The sequence below is a fragment of the Erpetoichthys calabaricus genome, chromosome 2 (genome assembly GCF_900747795.2).
Source record: "Erpetoichthys calabaricus chromosome 2, fErpCal1.3, whole genome shotgun sequence".
Classification (NCBI taxonomy): domain Eukaryota; kingdom Metazoa; phylum Chordata; class Cladistia; order Polypteriformes; family Polypteridae; genus Erpetoichthys; species Erpetoichthys calabaricus.
This window is the reverse complement of record NC_041395.2, coordinates 187,392,433-187,408,445: the sequence shown is the minus strand read 5'-3', so window position 1 is coordinate 187,408,445 and position 16,013 is coordinate 187,392,433. Positions and strand designations below refer to the sequence as shown.

The 16,013-nt window shown below is 39.3% G+C and overlaps 1 protein-coding gene across 1 annotated transcript in view; it reads left to right on the top strand.

The window, feature by feature from the left end:
• Positions 1–15,190, top strand: part of pnpla2 (patatin-like phospholipase domain containing 2) — a 122,813-nt gene extending 107,623 nt beyond the window's left edge. Inside the window, exon 9 of the mRNA XM_051922082.1 lies at positions 12,825–15,190. Coding sequence (XP_051778042.1) covers positions 12,825–13,197 — 373 coding nt within the window. The 3' untranslated portion in view covers positions 13,198–15,190. The remainder of the gene's footprint in view (positions 1–12,824) is intronic.
• Positions 15,191–16,013: the final 823 nt, after the last annotated feature.

Sequence of the window (16,013 nt, the reverse complement as noted above, 5' to 3'; positions counted from 1 at the left end):
AAGATTGAGCACAGCAACAAGACACAAGGTAGTTATACTGCATCAGGAAGGTCTCTCCCAACAACAAAGATTTCAAAGCAGATTGGGGTTTCAAGATGTGGTGTTCAAGCTCTTTTGAAGAAGCACAAAGAAACGGGCAACGTTGAGGATCGTAGACGCAGTGGTCAGCCAAGGAAACTTAGTGCAGCAGATGAAAGACACATCAAGCTTATTACCCTTTGAAATCGGAAGATGTCCAGCAGTGCCATCAGCTCAGAACTGGCAGAAACCAATGGGACCCAGGTACACCCATCTACTGTCCGGAGAAGTCTGGCCAGAAGTGGTCTTCATGGAAGAGTTGCAGCCAAAAAGCCATACCTTCGACGCGGAAACAAGGCCAAGCGACTCAAGTATGCATGAAAACATAGGAACTGGGGTGCAGAAAAATGGCAGCAGGTGCTCTGGACTGATGAGTCAAAATTTGAAATGTTTGGCTGTAGCAGAAGGCAGTTTGTTCGTCGAAGGGCTGGAGAACGGTACAATAATGAGTGTCTGCAGGCAACAGTGAAGCATGGTGGAGGTTCCTTAAACGTTTGGGGCTACATTTCTGCAAATGGAGTTGGAGATTTGGTCAGGATTAATGGTGTTCTCAATGCTGAGAAATACAGGCAGATACTTATCCATCATGCAATACCATCAGGGAGGCGTATGATTGGCCTCAAATTTATTCTGCAGCAGGACAACGACCCCAAACATACAGCCAAAGTCAATAAGAACTATCTTCAGCATAAAGAACATCATGAAGTCCTGGAAGTGATGGTATGGCCCCCACAGAGCCCTGATCTCAACATCATTGAGTGTGTCTGGGATTACATGAAGAGACAGAAGGATGTGAGGAAGCCAACATCCACAGAGGATCTGTGGTTAGTTCTCCAAGATGTTTGGAACAACCTACCAGCCGAGTTCCTTCAAAAACTGTGTGCAAGTGTACCTAGAAGAATTGATGCTCTTTTGAAGGCAAAGGGTGGTCACACCAAATATTGATTTGATTTAGATTACCATTTTGTTCATTCACTGCATTTTGTTGATTGATGAAAATAAATGATTAACATTTTTGAAAGCATTCTTTGTTTACAGCATTTTTTCACACCTGCCTAAGACTTTTGCACAGTACTGTATATATATAATATGTATAATATAATATATATCAAATTCACTAAGCCGCCAACAAGTAGCCACCCATGGAAAGCACGCACCGACAAGTACCCACCCATGGAAAGCAATCAAGACAGCCACGCCCACCAACTCTAAGACCATTGGATACGACGACAACTCGCAGAGCCACACCCACCAACTCGGACGCAGCAACTCACAACACCGGGCGTCATTCAGGTTCGTCTCTGCTAGACTCCACATGCACCTCTGAGCCACGTTGACTTTTCATTAGTCAACCTCAGTGGAACCTCGGTTCACACAGAGGCAGCGCGAGAGAGAGTAAGCCGCGCACACACACACACAGGCAGCGCCAGAGACAGACAGAGGCATACACACACGGGCAGCGCGAGTGAGAGAGCCGCGCACACACACAGGCAGCGCCAGAGAAAGACAGAGGCACACACACAGGCAGTGCCAGAGAGAGACAAGCGCACACACACAGGCAGCCCGAGAGAGAGACCCGCACACACACAGGCAGCGTAAGAGAGGGACTGCGCACACACACAGGCAGCGCGAGAGAGAGGGGGCTGGACTCATAAGGTAGGAAGGCAGTTAAAGAATGCACTGGGCTTGATTTTGTTTTCACTTCTGTTTACAGCGATCGGTTCGTAGTGTGCATTGTTGCAGTGTTACTTTTCTTGGTGATTTATTAAATTACGGATTTTTTCAAATGTTCATTTTTTTCCCGTGCTTAAAACTCATTAAAAAAAAAAAGTGTTTTTAGCCAGCGGTTATTGTAGTGTTAGTTATCTCTGTTGTTCAAGGTTTTCTCAGTGTTATTCAATGTTTTTACATTTACTTTACTATTACGCTGTGCATTCTATGGTTTAATTAACTATATTTGTGCTTAAAAACTTAAAATATATATTTACATACAGTTCATACAGTCTGGAACTGATTAATTGTATTTACATACAATCCTATGGGAGAAATTGCTTCGGTTCACGACCAAATCGGGTTTTGGAACGAATTATGGTCGTGAACCAAGGATCCACTGTATTCTTTTCGGTTATGACACACGACCGCGTCCACCATCGCAAACTGTTTTACAAGCCATTGTCTTAGAGTTGGTGGGCGGGTCTCCGTGAGTTTCTCTTGCGAGCTGGCACATGACCAGGCGGTGTGTATGCTTCGACGGCGAGGGTGGACGCGGCAGAACTATCTAAAAAGAGGCATGTTTGTCACGGATGTGAATCACTGTATGCAGCGTGTAAAACAGTTTTCAAGGGGTATCCTATGGTCTTAGAGTTGGTGGGCGGGTCTCTGTCAGTTGCTCTAGAGACCGGGCACATGACCAGGCAGTGTGTATGCTTCGAGTGCAAGGGTGGACTCGATAGGACCATCTAAGAAAAATCATGTCGCGGATGTGAATCGCTGTATGCAGCGTGTAAAACAGTTTGTTTGTCGCAGATGTGAATCGCTGTATGCGGCGTGTAGAACAGTTTGCGAGGGGTATTCCATGGTCTTAGCAGTGTCTATACTTCGATGTGAATCGCTGTATGCAGCATGTAAAACGCTGTATTGTATGTTGCCCTCTCCACAGTTACATCTTTTCATTTACCTACAGTCGTATCCTCAAAACCAACCCCATTTGGACAACTGTGTCTTTCAGTTATGCTACGCCGCGGATTGGCTAGTGTGTGTGTATATATATATATATATATATATATATATATATATACAGTGCATCCGGAAAGTATTCACAGCGCATCACTTTTTCCACAGTTTGTTATGTTACAGCCTTATTCCAAAATGGATTAAATTCATTTTTTTCCTCAGAATTCTACACACAACACCCCATAATGACAACGTGAAAAAAGTTTACTTGAGATTTTTGCAAATTTATTAAAAATAAAAAAACTGAGAAATCACATGTACATAAGTATTCACAGTCTTTGCCATGAAGCTCAAAATTGAGCTCAGGTGCATCCTGTTTCCCCTGATCATCCTTGAGATGTTTCTGCAGCTTAATTGGAGTCCACCTGTGGTAAATTCAGTTGATTGGACATGATTTGGAAAGGCACACACCTGTCTATATAAGGTCCCACAGTTGACAGTTCATGTCAGAGCACAAACCAAGCATGAAGTCAAAGGAATTGTCTGTAGATCTCCGAGACAGGATTGTCTCGAGGCACAAATCTGGGGAAGGTTACAGAAAAACTTCTGCTGCTTTGAAGGTCCCAATGAGCACAGTTGCCTCCATCATCCGTAAGTGGAAGAAGTTTGAAACCACCAGGACTCTTCCTAGAGCTGGCCGGCCATCTAAACTGAGCGATCGGGGGAGAAGGGCCTTAGTCAGGGAGGTGACCAAGAACCCGATGGTCACTCTGACAGAGCTCCAGAGGTCCTCTGTGGAAAGAGGAGAACCTTCCAGAAGGACAACCATCTCTGCAACAATCCACCAATCAGGCCTGTATGCTAGAGTGGCCAGACGGAAGCCACTCCTTAGTAAAAGGCACATGGCAGCCCGCCTGGAGTTTGCCAAAAGGCACCTGAAGGACTCTCAGACCATGAGAAAGAAAATTCTCTGGTCTGATGAGACAAAGATTGAACTCTTTGGTGTGAATGCCAGGCGTCACGTTTGGAGGAAACCAGGCACCGCTCATCACCAGGCCAATACCATCCCTACAGTGAAGCATGGTGGTGGCAGCATCATGCTGTGGGGATGTTTTTCAGCAGCAGGGACTGAGAGACTAGTCAGGATAAAAGGAAAGATAATTGCAGCAATGTACAGAGACATCCTGGATGAAAACCTGCTCCAGAGCGCTCTTGACCTCAGACTGGGGTGACGGTTCATCTTTCAGCAGGACAACGACCCTAAGCACACAGCCAAGATATCAAAGGAGTGGCTTCAGGACAACTCTGTGAATGTCCTTGAGTGGCCCAGCCAGAGCCCAGACTTGAATCCGATTGAACATCTCTGGAGAGATCTTAAAATGGCTGTGCACCGACGCTTCCCATCCAATCTGATGGAGCTTGAGAGGTGCTGCAAAGAGGAATGGGAGAACCTGGCCAAGGATAGGTGTGCCAAGCTTGTGGCATCATATTCAAAAAGACTTGAGCCTGTAATTGCTGCCAAAGGTGCATCAACAAAGCATTGAGCAAATGCTGTGAATACTTATGTACATGTGATTTCTCAGTTTTTTTATTTTTAATAAATTTGCAAAAACCTCAAGTAAACTTTTTTTACATTGTCATTATGGGGTGTTGTGTGTAGAATTCTGAGGAAAAAAATGAATTTAATCCATTTTGAAATAAGGCTGTAACATAACAAAATGTGGAAAAAGTGATGCGCTGTGAATACTTTCCGGATGCACTATATATATATATATAGTCTTTGATAGGCTGCAACAAAATGATGAAATGCAACGTTTCATTTCCTATGTGTCAGATTAATTATTATTTAATATGTCATAATTCCCGATCAAACGTGAGCACAAGGAGAACATGGGAACAGGTTAAAGTGAAGTACAAGAATATACTTCACACTGGTAAATATTGGTATGTATCTATTTAAAGAATTGTTGACATAAAGAATCATATATAATATAAAAAACATTAATTTTAAAGCTAATAAGAAGGCAGACAAGAAAAAAAACAGGTGGAGGTCTACGCGGTCCAGACCTAACCCCTGCACAAGAGTTGGCTCTCCGGCAAAATGCCCATCGCCCTGTTTCTGAGGGCATTACAGGGGGAAGCTCCTTCTCAGAACCAGTGGCACGATGCAGTGGTCACTTCATTTCAGGTTAAGGATGGTCATTGCATATACAGTATTTGTCCTCAATGTGTGCCATAGGTATGTTCCATATAGCCCTCTTTTTTGTTGGGTCAGTTGCAGGGAATGTCATATCCCTAGAACCTGTGTCTGACCAATGAGATATTGACGAAGGTCAAATATTTGATGAAGACACTGTGTCTGATTATTCGCATCTGCGTACAATCCAGTGCCCCAATCACATTGGAAATCCTGGGTAATGAGAATGTTAGGCTGATTGTGAGATTCTTTATTGGAACTGTGGGTGTTTTTGTCTGTGTATTACCTACCTGCACATGCAGGTGTCCAGGAAACACTATGAAAACCCAAAGGAAATATTTTAGAGCCAAACAGACTTTACGAATTGCCTGGCAAACTGCACTTTTAGATAGATTTTCCGCATCGCCTACAGTATATAAAAAAAGTGCCGCTTGCAAAAAACCTCAAAGCAATGCATACTGTCTATGTGGTTGTGAGAGCCCGACTTCGCCGAGTTTGACTTCGAATATAAGGTGCTAATATATTTCTGAGGTACAATATTCCCCCTCGGCTAAAGCGGTATCTTTCAAAAAGAATTTCCTCCGGGAGCAATAAAGGATCTTGCAGATCGCGCAAAACCCTCTCTATATGAAAGTCTCTTCTTATAATTTGCGCACCTATATCAATTGGTCGCTCATTCATGAACGGCGATGTCATGACTGAATGAATTCCACGCACGGACACTGATTGTGTGAGCTAATCCTTGTTTACATAGAACAAACCTGCTCCGAGCAGGTTTGAGGATTAGGATGTGTTGCTATGACAACACATCCAGCAAGAGTTTCAAAAAATTGACAAATCCAGGAGCAGGCCAAATCGTCAACAATTACATCCGGCTAAACGAGTAATCCACGTACGAAAAATACCCCCCAGTCCAAAACAGTCACCTTTCAGTTTTTGAGCCATTTTGGCTTTATGCTTAGGATCATTGTCATGTTAAAAGATTAATCTTCTCCTGAGCCATAGGTTCATAGCAGACTGGAACAAGTTCTCCTGTAGTATTGTGCAGTATTTCTGTCCCTCCTTTGTCCCTTCACCTCTGACAAGATTTCCAGTCCCAGCACATGAAAAGCGTCCATATAGCATGATGCTGCCACCACCATATTTCACCATTGGTATGGAGTTTCTTGAGGCATGGTCAGTGTTATGTTTTACACCACACATACCTCTTTGAAGTCTCATCTGTCTCGTCTGACCATAAAACCTTCTCCCACATCTTAACTGGGTCTTTCACATGCTTTGTAGCAAATGTAGTACATGTTTTTATGTGGAGTTTCTTAAAGAATTACTTCTTTTTGCTACCCTCCCGTAGAGGCCTGTTTAATGGAGCACTCTTGAAATTGTGGACACATGCACCTTCACTCCACTTTCAACCAAAGAGCACTGCAGGCTTCTGAGAGTGACAATTGAATTTTAGTAGCCTCTCTCACCAGTCAATGTCTTGGTCTGATGTTTAGTTTTGAGGATGGCATGTTCTGGTAAGAGCCTGGGTGCTGTGAAGAACCTTCCACTTTTTGATGATGGATCCAACCATGTTTAACAGAACATTCAAACTGTTTGATATTTTTTGTAGCCATTTTCTGCCTTGTGCATTTTAATGACCGTTTCTCACATCAGCAGAATTCTCTTTTGTCTTCATTTTTGCAGTGATTTTCCAACAAAGACTATGACCCTTAGAAAGGGTTCTTTTTATATTCGGAGAGATATAAAGGACTTGCAAATAGTACCTAATTATATTTAATTATCGTCAAATGACTGTGATCTTTGTGTTGATTGTGATTAATTGGTCATTTGTGTAAACCTGGAGCTTCCAAAGCACAGAGGTTTAAATACTTATGGAAAGACTAAGTTAAATATTTACAGAAAATACTTTTTTTTTACTTTGGAAATGTATTCTTGCAGCATAAGAGTTCTCATTAAAAATACTGAACATTTTGACTGATTCAATTGAAACTTTGTGAAATTTATGGATAATAGTAAATTAGTTTGCATGTGTTTTTTGCTCAATACTTGTTGGTAATAAAGATATTGTAAGTGGGGTATTCTTAGGCAGTGTGTCCTTTTTTGCTTCACCTGTGACTGCTCAGAAATGTTTGAAACAAGCAGAATAGCACTACTGTACAAACTGAGGCTGTAATTACACAGAAAAATGCAGCTGGTGGCAAGTGAAAAGGGGCTGCTACCCTGCACAGGAAACAGGGATGAGGTGGCAAGCTGCATGGAATGAGATTTGAAGTGAGCAAAGAAAAATTATGCAAAACTAAATAAACACATGGTTAGCAAGTGGCCCCTTGGATACATGCAGTACTCCACGTTCTGTTAGGAACAATTCCCATTAGCCAGTACTCTGCTTCAGATGATTTCATTTTCATCAGCACCCCACAAAGGTAAAATGAGGCATGCAATCAGAGGTAGCAGCTACTGCTTTCCTTTTCTCAATCAATTTGGGATAACAATTTCTTTGTCCCTCTGGATTATGGTGTTTATCTTAGAGCTCATCTTTTTTTCCTCATCTTGGACTGGGGTAAGACCTGTTGCATTTACTAAAGACTTTTCCCTAGTTTTTTTTAATTTGTTTCCTTTTCTGAGAAATGTGTTACCACTGCATACTGTGTTACCAAACTCTTAAAGAGCAATCTTCTGTTCTAATAAAAAAATCTGAACAGGAGGGACACCAAGGTGTTGGGGAGGCATATGAGTAGGTTAGTCAAGAATTGTTTAAACTAGGCAATGGGGGGCAGAGAGTTTAAGACAGGCCAGATTTAGAACTGTACATGGAGGAACAAACAATAGTCTAAAAATAAAAATGCATAGTAATGTAAACTCTAACCCAACATTTAAATGTAAAAGTAAAACGTGTAGCATGTTAAAAATAGCTTGCCTTGATGCTAGAAGTATCAAAAATAAAACAAGTGAGATGGAGTGGCATGTAGAGGAGCATAATTATAATATTATAATATTATAGCAAAATTGGAAACCTGGCAAAATAACAAAGATGGGGATGAATATAACATGGAGGGATTCACACTTTTTAGGATGTATTGACTGAACAGAAAAGGAGATGGGATTACTGTTTATGTCAAACAGAATTTAAATGCAAGTCCTCTTCAGTTGGATGATGAGCCCCATCTTAGTGAGGAAATGTGGCTTTGCCTAGAAAGTATTGAGGATAGATGCCTTATTTTAGGAATGTGGTTTAGACCACCCAATGCAGACAGTAATTTCAACACACATCTTTTTAATAATATTAAAAGGGAAAGTTTACAAGGGGATGTTATAGTCATGAGGGACTTTAACTACCCGAAAATTAATTGGGATAACCTTGCAAATAGCAGAGCACAAGAGCAGGAGTTTTTAGAAGTAATCAGTGACTGTTTTTTAACACAGTATGTTAACGCACTAACACGGGGTGAAGCCTATCTTGATTTAGTATTTTGTAATAATCAGGATAAAATTGAGGGTGTAATGGTGATTGAACCACTAGAGTCAAGAGACCATAATATAATATAGTTCTCAGTGTTTTGGAAGAGTGAGGATGCAAAGACTAAACTGTTAATTTGCCCTACCAAAGTAAAACTTTTGAGCAGATGCAGCAAAGTCTGAGGATAGACTTGCATAAGCTTTTCAGTGTGGAGTCAGACGAGGAACAGTAGAACAGGTTTTAAAACGTTTTACATATAATGCAGGACAGGTACATATCTGAATTTGGAATTATTAGCAAATTAAAAAAGCTCTGTAGTGGGTTAAAAAAGAGAGAAAAAAAGAAGCTACAAAGGAAAAAACAGCTGTACAAGGCGTATAAGACTTAATAAGTCTTAATAACTGCAATGTGAATCATATGAGAACATGAAGGCAACCATTTAAAAGGCTGTTTGGGAGGCTTAAAGACAGAAATAAATATAGCCGATAAGGTGAAAGACAATCCAAAGAGGTTCTTTCAGTATTTAAACAGTAAAAGAACATTCAAGGAGGAGGTGAACTGCATCAGAAATAGTAATGGGGAATTAAAAATACATGGAACAAGAGAATTAGAAAGTACGAAGGGAAAAGTAACGCTTAAATCAACAAATTTCCTGGACCAGATAATATTTACCCTCACATTCTTAAGGAGGTTAGTGAATACATATGTAAACCCTTGACGCATATTTTTAGGAATTTACTGTGCACTGGGGAAATTTTTGAAGGGCTGGAAACTGGAAAATAATATCCCATTATATAATAAAGGTGACTTGGCAGATCCAAGAAACAATAGGACAGTAAGCTTAACGTGCATCACAGAAAAATTAACGGAAGGAATTATTAAGGAAAAGATTGAGCAAGACATGACAAGAACCAGAGTTTTACTGAATATTCAGAATGGTTTCAAAAGAGGGAGGTCATGTTTTGCTAACATGCTGGAATTTTATGAGGAAGCAAGAAAAGGGTATGATCAAAGTGGAGCATATGATATTATTATCTTGACTTTCAGAAAGTATTTGATAAGGCGCCACATGAGAGGCTGGGCATCAGAATAAAAGAAGTGGGAGTTTAGGGTGATGTTTGTAGATGAGTGTAAAATTGGTTCCGACACAGGAAGCAGAGGGTTATAGTGCGTGGAACTTTATCAAAGTTGGCTGTAGTGTTCCATAGGGGTCAGATCTAGGACCGCTGCTATTTTTAATATATATAAATTGGAAATTAATAAAAGTAGCAAGCTGGTTAAGTTTGTTGATACCAAGATTGGTGGATTGGCAGATAATCTAGAATCCATTGAATCATTACAGAGGGACTTGGACAGCATACAGCCTTGGGCAGATTTGTGGCAGATGAAATTTAATGTCAGTAACTGTAAAGTATTAAACATAGGAAGTAAAAATTTTAGGTTTGAATGCACAATGGGAGGTCTAAAAATTGAAAGTACACATTATATGAAGCATTTAGAAGTTGTAGTGGACTCGGCACTGTCAATTTCCAGACCGTGCTCAGAAGCCATTAAGAAGGCTAACAGAAATGTCAGTTATATAGTAAGATGTGTAGAGGACAAGTCCAAGGGAGTTATGCTGAAGTATTACAATGCGCTGGTGAGGCCTTATCTGGAGTACTGTGTGCAGTTTAGGCCTACAGGCTACAAAAGGAATATAGCAGTGCTAGAAAAAGTCTGGAGAAGAGTGACTAGGCCAATTCCAGGGCTGCAGAGGATGAATTATGAAGAAAGATTAAAAGAGCTGAGTCTTTTCAGTTTAAGCAAAAGCAGATTAAGAGGAAACATGATTTAAGCATTTAACACTAGAATCCCTGAAGCCTATGAAAAAACTCATAATCCCGGACCACCTTAAATCCCTTTGCACCTCTCCATCAGCGTCTTTTGTTTTGTAAATGTGTTGATCAGCACAAGTAGCAAGCAGCCTTCTATCCCATCAGATCCCTGACCTCCACCCCCCCCCCCCCCCCCCCCCCGAGTTCTTCCAGCACAAGTCTTCTTTGTCTGCATGTGAGGTCCTTGAGTTGCATAGGGTAAATAATATTTCGTTATTTGGAACAAATGCATTTCATGTGTGTTCCGTGTCTTCAACGATATGGGTAATTTAGGATGACAGGAACAAATACCTAAAATAGAAACTTTTCATGTTATAGTACTAATGACAAAATTTTGACATGGGGTGTATAATGTGTGAAGACTGGAGTCCAAATATCAAATAAACACTTTCAGAAAAGGTACACATATAATAAAACAAGTGCGCTTTTATTCAAGAAATCGGGGTAGGAATCACGGTAAGAACTGCTGACTCATAATCAAGAGGTCTGGATTGAATCCGGGCACCCTCCAGAATTACAATTTTGAGTAGGAGCGGCTCTTATTATTACTATTGTACAATAAAAATATACATTTGATTTGAGTCTGTAACAGCCAGTGTAAATTTATGGTGCTTGTAAAGGTTAGCATTTTTTTTCTTTAATCCAGTTTTATTCTCTGTCACGTTCACACTCACCCCGATCTGACACTACTATTTTCAAACAAAGACATGCTATAACAGAGGTGAACTCAGATGATGATGATGAGGGTTCTACATATGAGAAGGAGAACGGAAGCTCTCTCCGCAAGAGTTGTCCACTCACATATAGGAGCAGTACAGCTGCACCAGGGCTAAAGACAAAAGATGGCACCGTTTGGATGCAGCAACAGTTCGGGCGTCATCCTGCCAGTCAGTCTGCCCCACACGTGTCCTTCAAATAAAAAGTAGGGCTTACAGAACTTGCCAAGGTATTGTGCAAAGTCCTGTTTGTGATTGTTTTGCGATGGTCTTTATATAAAAACATTTGTTACTTGCCAGATCGAATGTTATTTACCTATATTTATTTACTTATCTTCCTACAGAGTAAAGTCACAAGTAGACTGCAGAGCTTCCTCTGTTTGATCGACACAGGCATGCTCACAAAGTACATGTGTACTGAAGTTACTTTAGCTGCAGGAGGAAGCTCCTGTCGCACCCTAAGCAACTGTGTTTGATCTTATTCAGGAAAAGATCTCAATCACTCCACGGGAGAAAGACTTTCTGAGACTAAGGTCATAAAGCTTTTGAAACTGTTTCTGGACAAAGGCAGAACCGTACCAACTACATCATTCAAATCTATGTCGTGTGGACTTTGGTCAAATTTTAGTAGTAAACTAATAAAAATCACTTTAGTTTAAAAAAAATAAGTGATACAAATTTAGTGTTTTCTGATTAAGTTATGCTATGTAGCAGCCCTTCCTTTAACACATTGCAAATATGAAGGGAGAGAGTTTCTTTGAGCTTCAAACCATTAACAAATATCTGGCTAATGTGGAAATTTTGAAACATAAAATACATTTTAATTTGGAACAATGTGTTGTTTGATGTGTGTTGGCACCCCTTGGTTAACCACCAGTTACCAGGAAACACAAGTCAGAAAATGAATGGTTGGGTCAACAACTGTATGACAACTGTTTATAACAAAGCAAGCTTCTGCTCTTTCATTGTGACTGTGTACAGGTGCTGTATTAACACTAGAATCCCTGGATCCTACGAAAAAAAGTCATAAGGCCAGGCCACCTTAAATTCCTTTGCACCTCTTTATCAGCGTTGTTGTTTTGCAAATGTGTCGATCAGCATATGCAGCAAGCAGCCGGCTATCCCATCTCTCCCAACGATGCACCTGAAGTTCTCCCAGCTCAAGTCTGTTTAACTCGGTATAAGATGCCTGGAATTATCATATAATACTAATAATAATAGCAGCTCACAGCTCAAAACAGGAAGAACCCAGGTTTGAACTGCTAACCTCTTGATTATGAAGCGGCAGTTCTTACATCTGCACCAGCCAAACAGATGTACCAGTTTTCTGTCGATTGATAGTTGAACTTCAGTTTTTACACATTGCCAGTAACATGTAAATTGAATGATTTCCTTTTCTTTGGTTATATTCTTGAATAAAAGCACACTTGTTTTGTTATACCTTTTGTGTTTATTTAAACTTACTGAACTGATTATACTGTAAATATGTCATTTCTGCTTTTACTGGCCCTCGCCTTTTTTTTGTTTTTTGTTTTTTTTGTGAGTGCTTCTTTGTGAGAACCACTGTTCTAGAAGTTTGTACCAGAAAGTTTTTGATGCCAAATTTGTTCAATTTTTACACCTTGGGTTTTAGTGATTTTTTTTAAAAGAGCAAGGAAAATATAATTATCATCATTTGCATCTAGAATTTTGATAATCATTCTACCTTCATGATAGTGTCTTGACTTTCAAGATTAGATAGCAAGTTAGAAATGCAACAAGCATGAAACTTTTTTTTTGGAATTTACAGTATACAGACTTACATACTGTTCATAATCTCTCTATAGGCTCTATTACCACCTGGAGCTACGACGCACACAGTCCCTTCCTCTACCCATAAGTCATGCATCAGGCCAGCTGTTCCGCAAATGGGAGAAGAATAGATCCTCCTTCATGGATTTGATACTCAAAGTAGACGAGTGCCAGCGGCAGTTACTACCAGGATTTTTCTGCATTAATGTGGACATGCAGGCATCACTGTATCATGAAACACTTGAGTTGAAACCAGATGAAGGACTCAAAATGAGAGAAGTAAATAAACTACCATCCCCAATGGTAGAAAACCCATCACTGTCAGAAACTGGGCCGTCTGAGACTTTGCTAGTATGTGACAATGTAACAGCCCAGTTTCAGACCTCAGAGGATTATATCAACCATTAGCACTGAAGATTAAACTATTTCCACATTCTTCATTAAAATTAAGTGGTCTCTGCAATCATTAAACACTTACTGGAACATCTCCAATAATGCTAATGCTCCCGGTGGCCTTCATAATCTTTTGCTTTTAAAAGTTCTTGTAGTACTTTTACACACTTACAGTCAAAATATGTACACTGTCTACAAAGCACTTTGTGTTATATGTAGCATTGTTAGTGTTACTGCAGTTAGTCAGTATTAAAAAAAAAAAATAAAAAATCCTAAAACCACAGAGCATCATTACAGATTTTTATGACTCGTCTCCTTTGGATTCTGTTAGTTACTTTTATCATCTTATAGAGCACTGATTCAGCTATGTCAGAAAGGACAGTTCTCCTCTAAATAGACATTATTTAATAAAACAAAATTATCACATTGGACATTTTGTGGCTTTACATTGATAAAAGTGATATCTCCCTTCTGGCATAACCTAATTAGAAGCCAGTAGCCAGAGAGGCACAAACTTGCCTCATGTTAATTCATGAAGACCTCAATGAGCTTTTCTTTTCTGTTAAATAAATAAAAGTATAGGTGTATGCTACATCAAAATCAAGAGCAGTTACAGACCATTTATGTTTTTAATGTCTTATGAATCTGTAATTTTTATGAACCAAACGGCACAGAGATATTTGTAATCAAAAGGTTTTTAGAAAAGTAGGGCAGAGGAGTATAGCATGTGGTCAAAAAAAACGAGGTGATTATGTTGTATAGAGAAGGTATGTTTCCCATCAGGTAAATGGTTTCATAGAAAAGCATATCATTATGCAAGTAAGAAAAGTAATGGGCAGTATGAAAGGAAGAGATTGTTAAGGGTAACAGGGATGGAAAATGATTTTGCTGTATAAAATAAATTTGTTGTTTTGAAGGGAGATGCTAGCTTATTGCATTGGGCAATACTCACTCCATTTATATAAAAGGATTTATTGATGCTTTTCTGCCTGAAGTAGAAGGCAGCACTGGGAAACCTGTGTGTATGTATGAGCTTGTAATCAGGTATGAATAGATGATGTGTTGAGGTAAGGGGAGAAGGGTGAGGTTTTGCCCTAGAAGTTACAGGTGCATTTTTCATTTTCAGTTTAAGTGTATTGTCCACAATATCAGAAATTCATTGGATTTACTAACATGATTATGTATAAAACCACATGGAATATTCCCCAATGTACATACAGGCTTGTGAATTTAGTGAATCTTAAAAAGTTTTGAACAGTTGGGCGCTGTAACTTTCCTTTTTAACAAACCAAAATATTGCATTCTTATATCATGGGGTCAGGGGTGCTTCAGAAACTATGTTTAATTTTGCTTCCCACTGCTACAGTATGTCGTACATAATGGTTTTTGACCGAAATTACCTCAGCAGCTAAACAGTAAAGAAAACAAAGATAGTATTCTAAAATCAACTGCATTAGATCTTTGCAACAGGCAATGCATTTTTGTACTTGCACATAATTTGTATCTAGTATAAGTTTTATGTTCTGCAGAGAGTTAAGTTAATGTTTAAAATACATGTTAATATTTAGAGGATTAATCATTTATTTTGTTTATGGAAAAATCCAACCTGCACTTTTATGGAGCAAAAAAGCCAAAGCTTTTTCAAATTTTCTTTTGTTTTCTTGTTTTATCAATAGTATTTAGCACTCTCCTTGCTTCTGTTGCCTTCGATTGGAGGGACTATTTTGGGGTGTTTTTCTGAAAGCTAGTTTCTTAGCTTAAAACTGGGAAATTCTACTAGATGCATAGTATTACTAATTAATCTGTATTAAAAAGATTTGTTCAAGAAACCATGGCAGAGATTTTTTTTGGACAATTATGCAAAAAGTCACCTCAGTTTGGTGGATGTCTTAGTGCAATGATCATTTCTGTTTTATTGTATGTGTGTTTGTATGTTTATGTATATATGTGTATATACTCGTATATCTGCACTGGTAGACAAAATATATATTTAATCAAAAAGTCATAACAGCGTTTGTGTTTTTTATACTATTTATATATCTGTCTCTTGTTTTCCCCTTTGTTCAGCCTGTTTCAGGTGTATCATAATGTTGAATATTACACTGTATGCAGAGGGTTTTTTATTGTAAAAAGACTAGTAAATGAAGAGCTTCTTTAAGCATTTTTCAAAAGAATACTCGGAGACCAAGCCAAAGTTAGTACATAAAATGTGATCATCGCAGCTCAACGTAGAAAACAAATACACCCCAAAGCTAGGATAGTGACGGCTGACTGTGTGCCTTGAGGATTTCTAATTCCATGCCTATGCTGTCACACTATTGATGTCATTATTATAAAAGATATAGCTGTACTTGTAGGAAAATACTCAAAATGACACAGGTAATTGAGCAAACAAACACAAAAATATAACCGTAAAAATAGTAAGTTGCATAAATGATAAACCATATTTATAATCCATCTTTATGCAAATGCACTTATGGCAACGGTACTGAGCCTATTAGGAATGTTTATTTCCTTTGAAACAACAGAGGATAGTAAATATGTAAAAGAATATATACAGTATATTCAGGTTAAAACTTTCAAAAGCCATCCCATATAATTTCTAGTGTAATTTATTGAGTTCATGATCTCAGTTAATTTTGTGACCACAAGAGGGCACCAGAGAGCCCCAAACCACAGTCCCAGCAATACACCACACGTTTAATAATAATAATAATAGAATAAAGATTTTTATTCTTCTCCTAGGGCAGCATGGTGGTGCAGTGGTAGCGCTGCTGCCTCGCAGTTAGGAGACCCGGGTTCGCTTCCCGGGTCCTCCCTGCGTGGAGTTT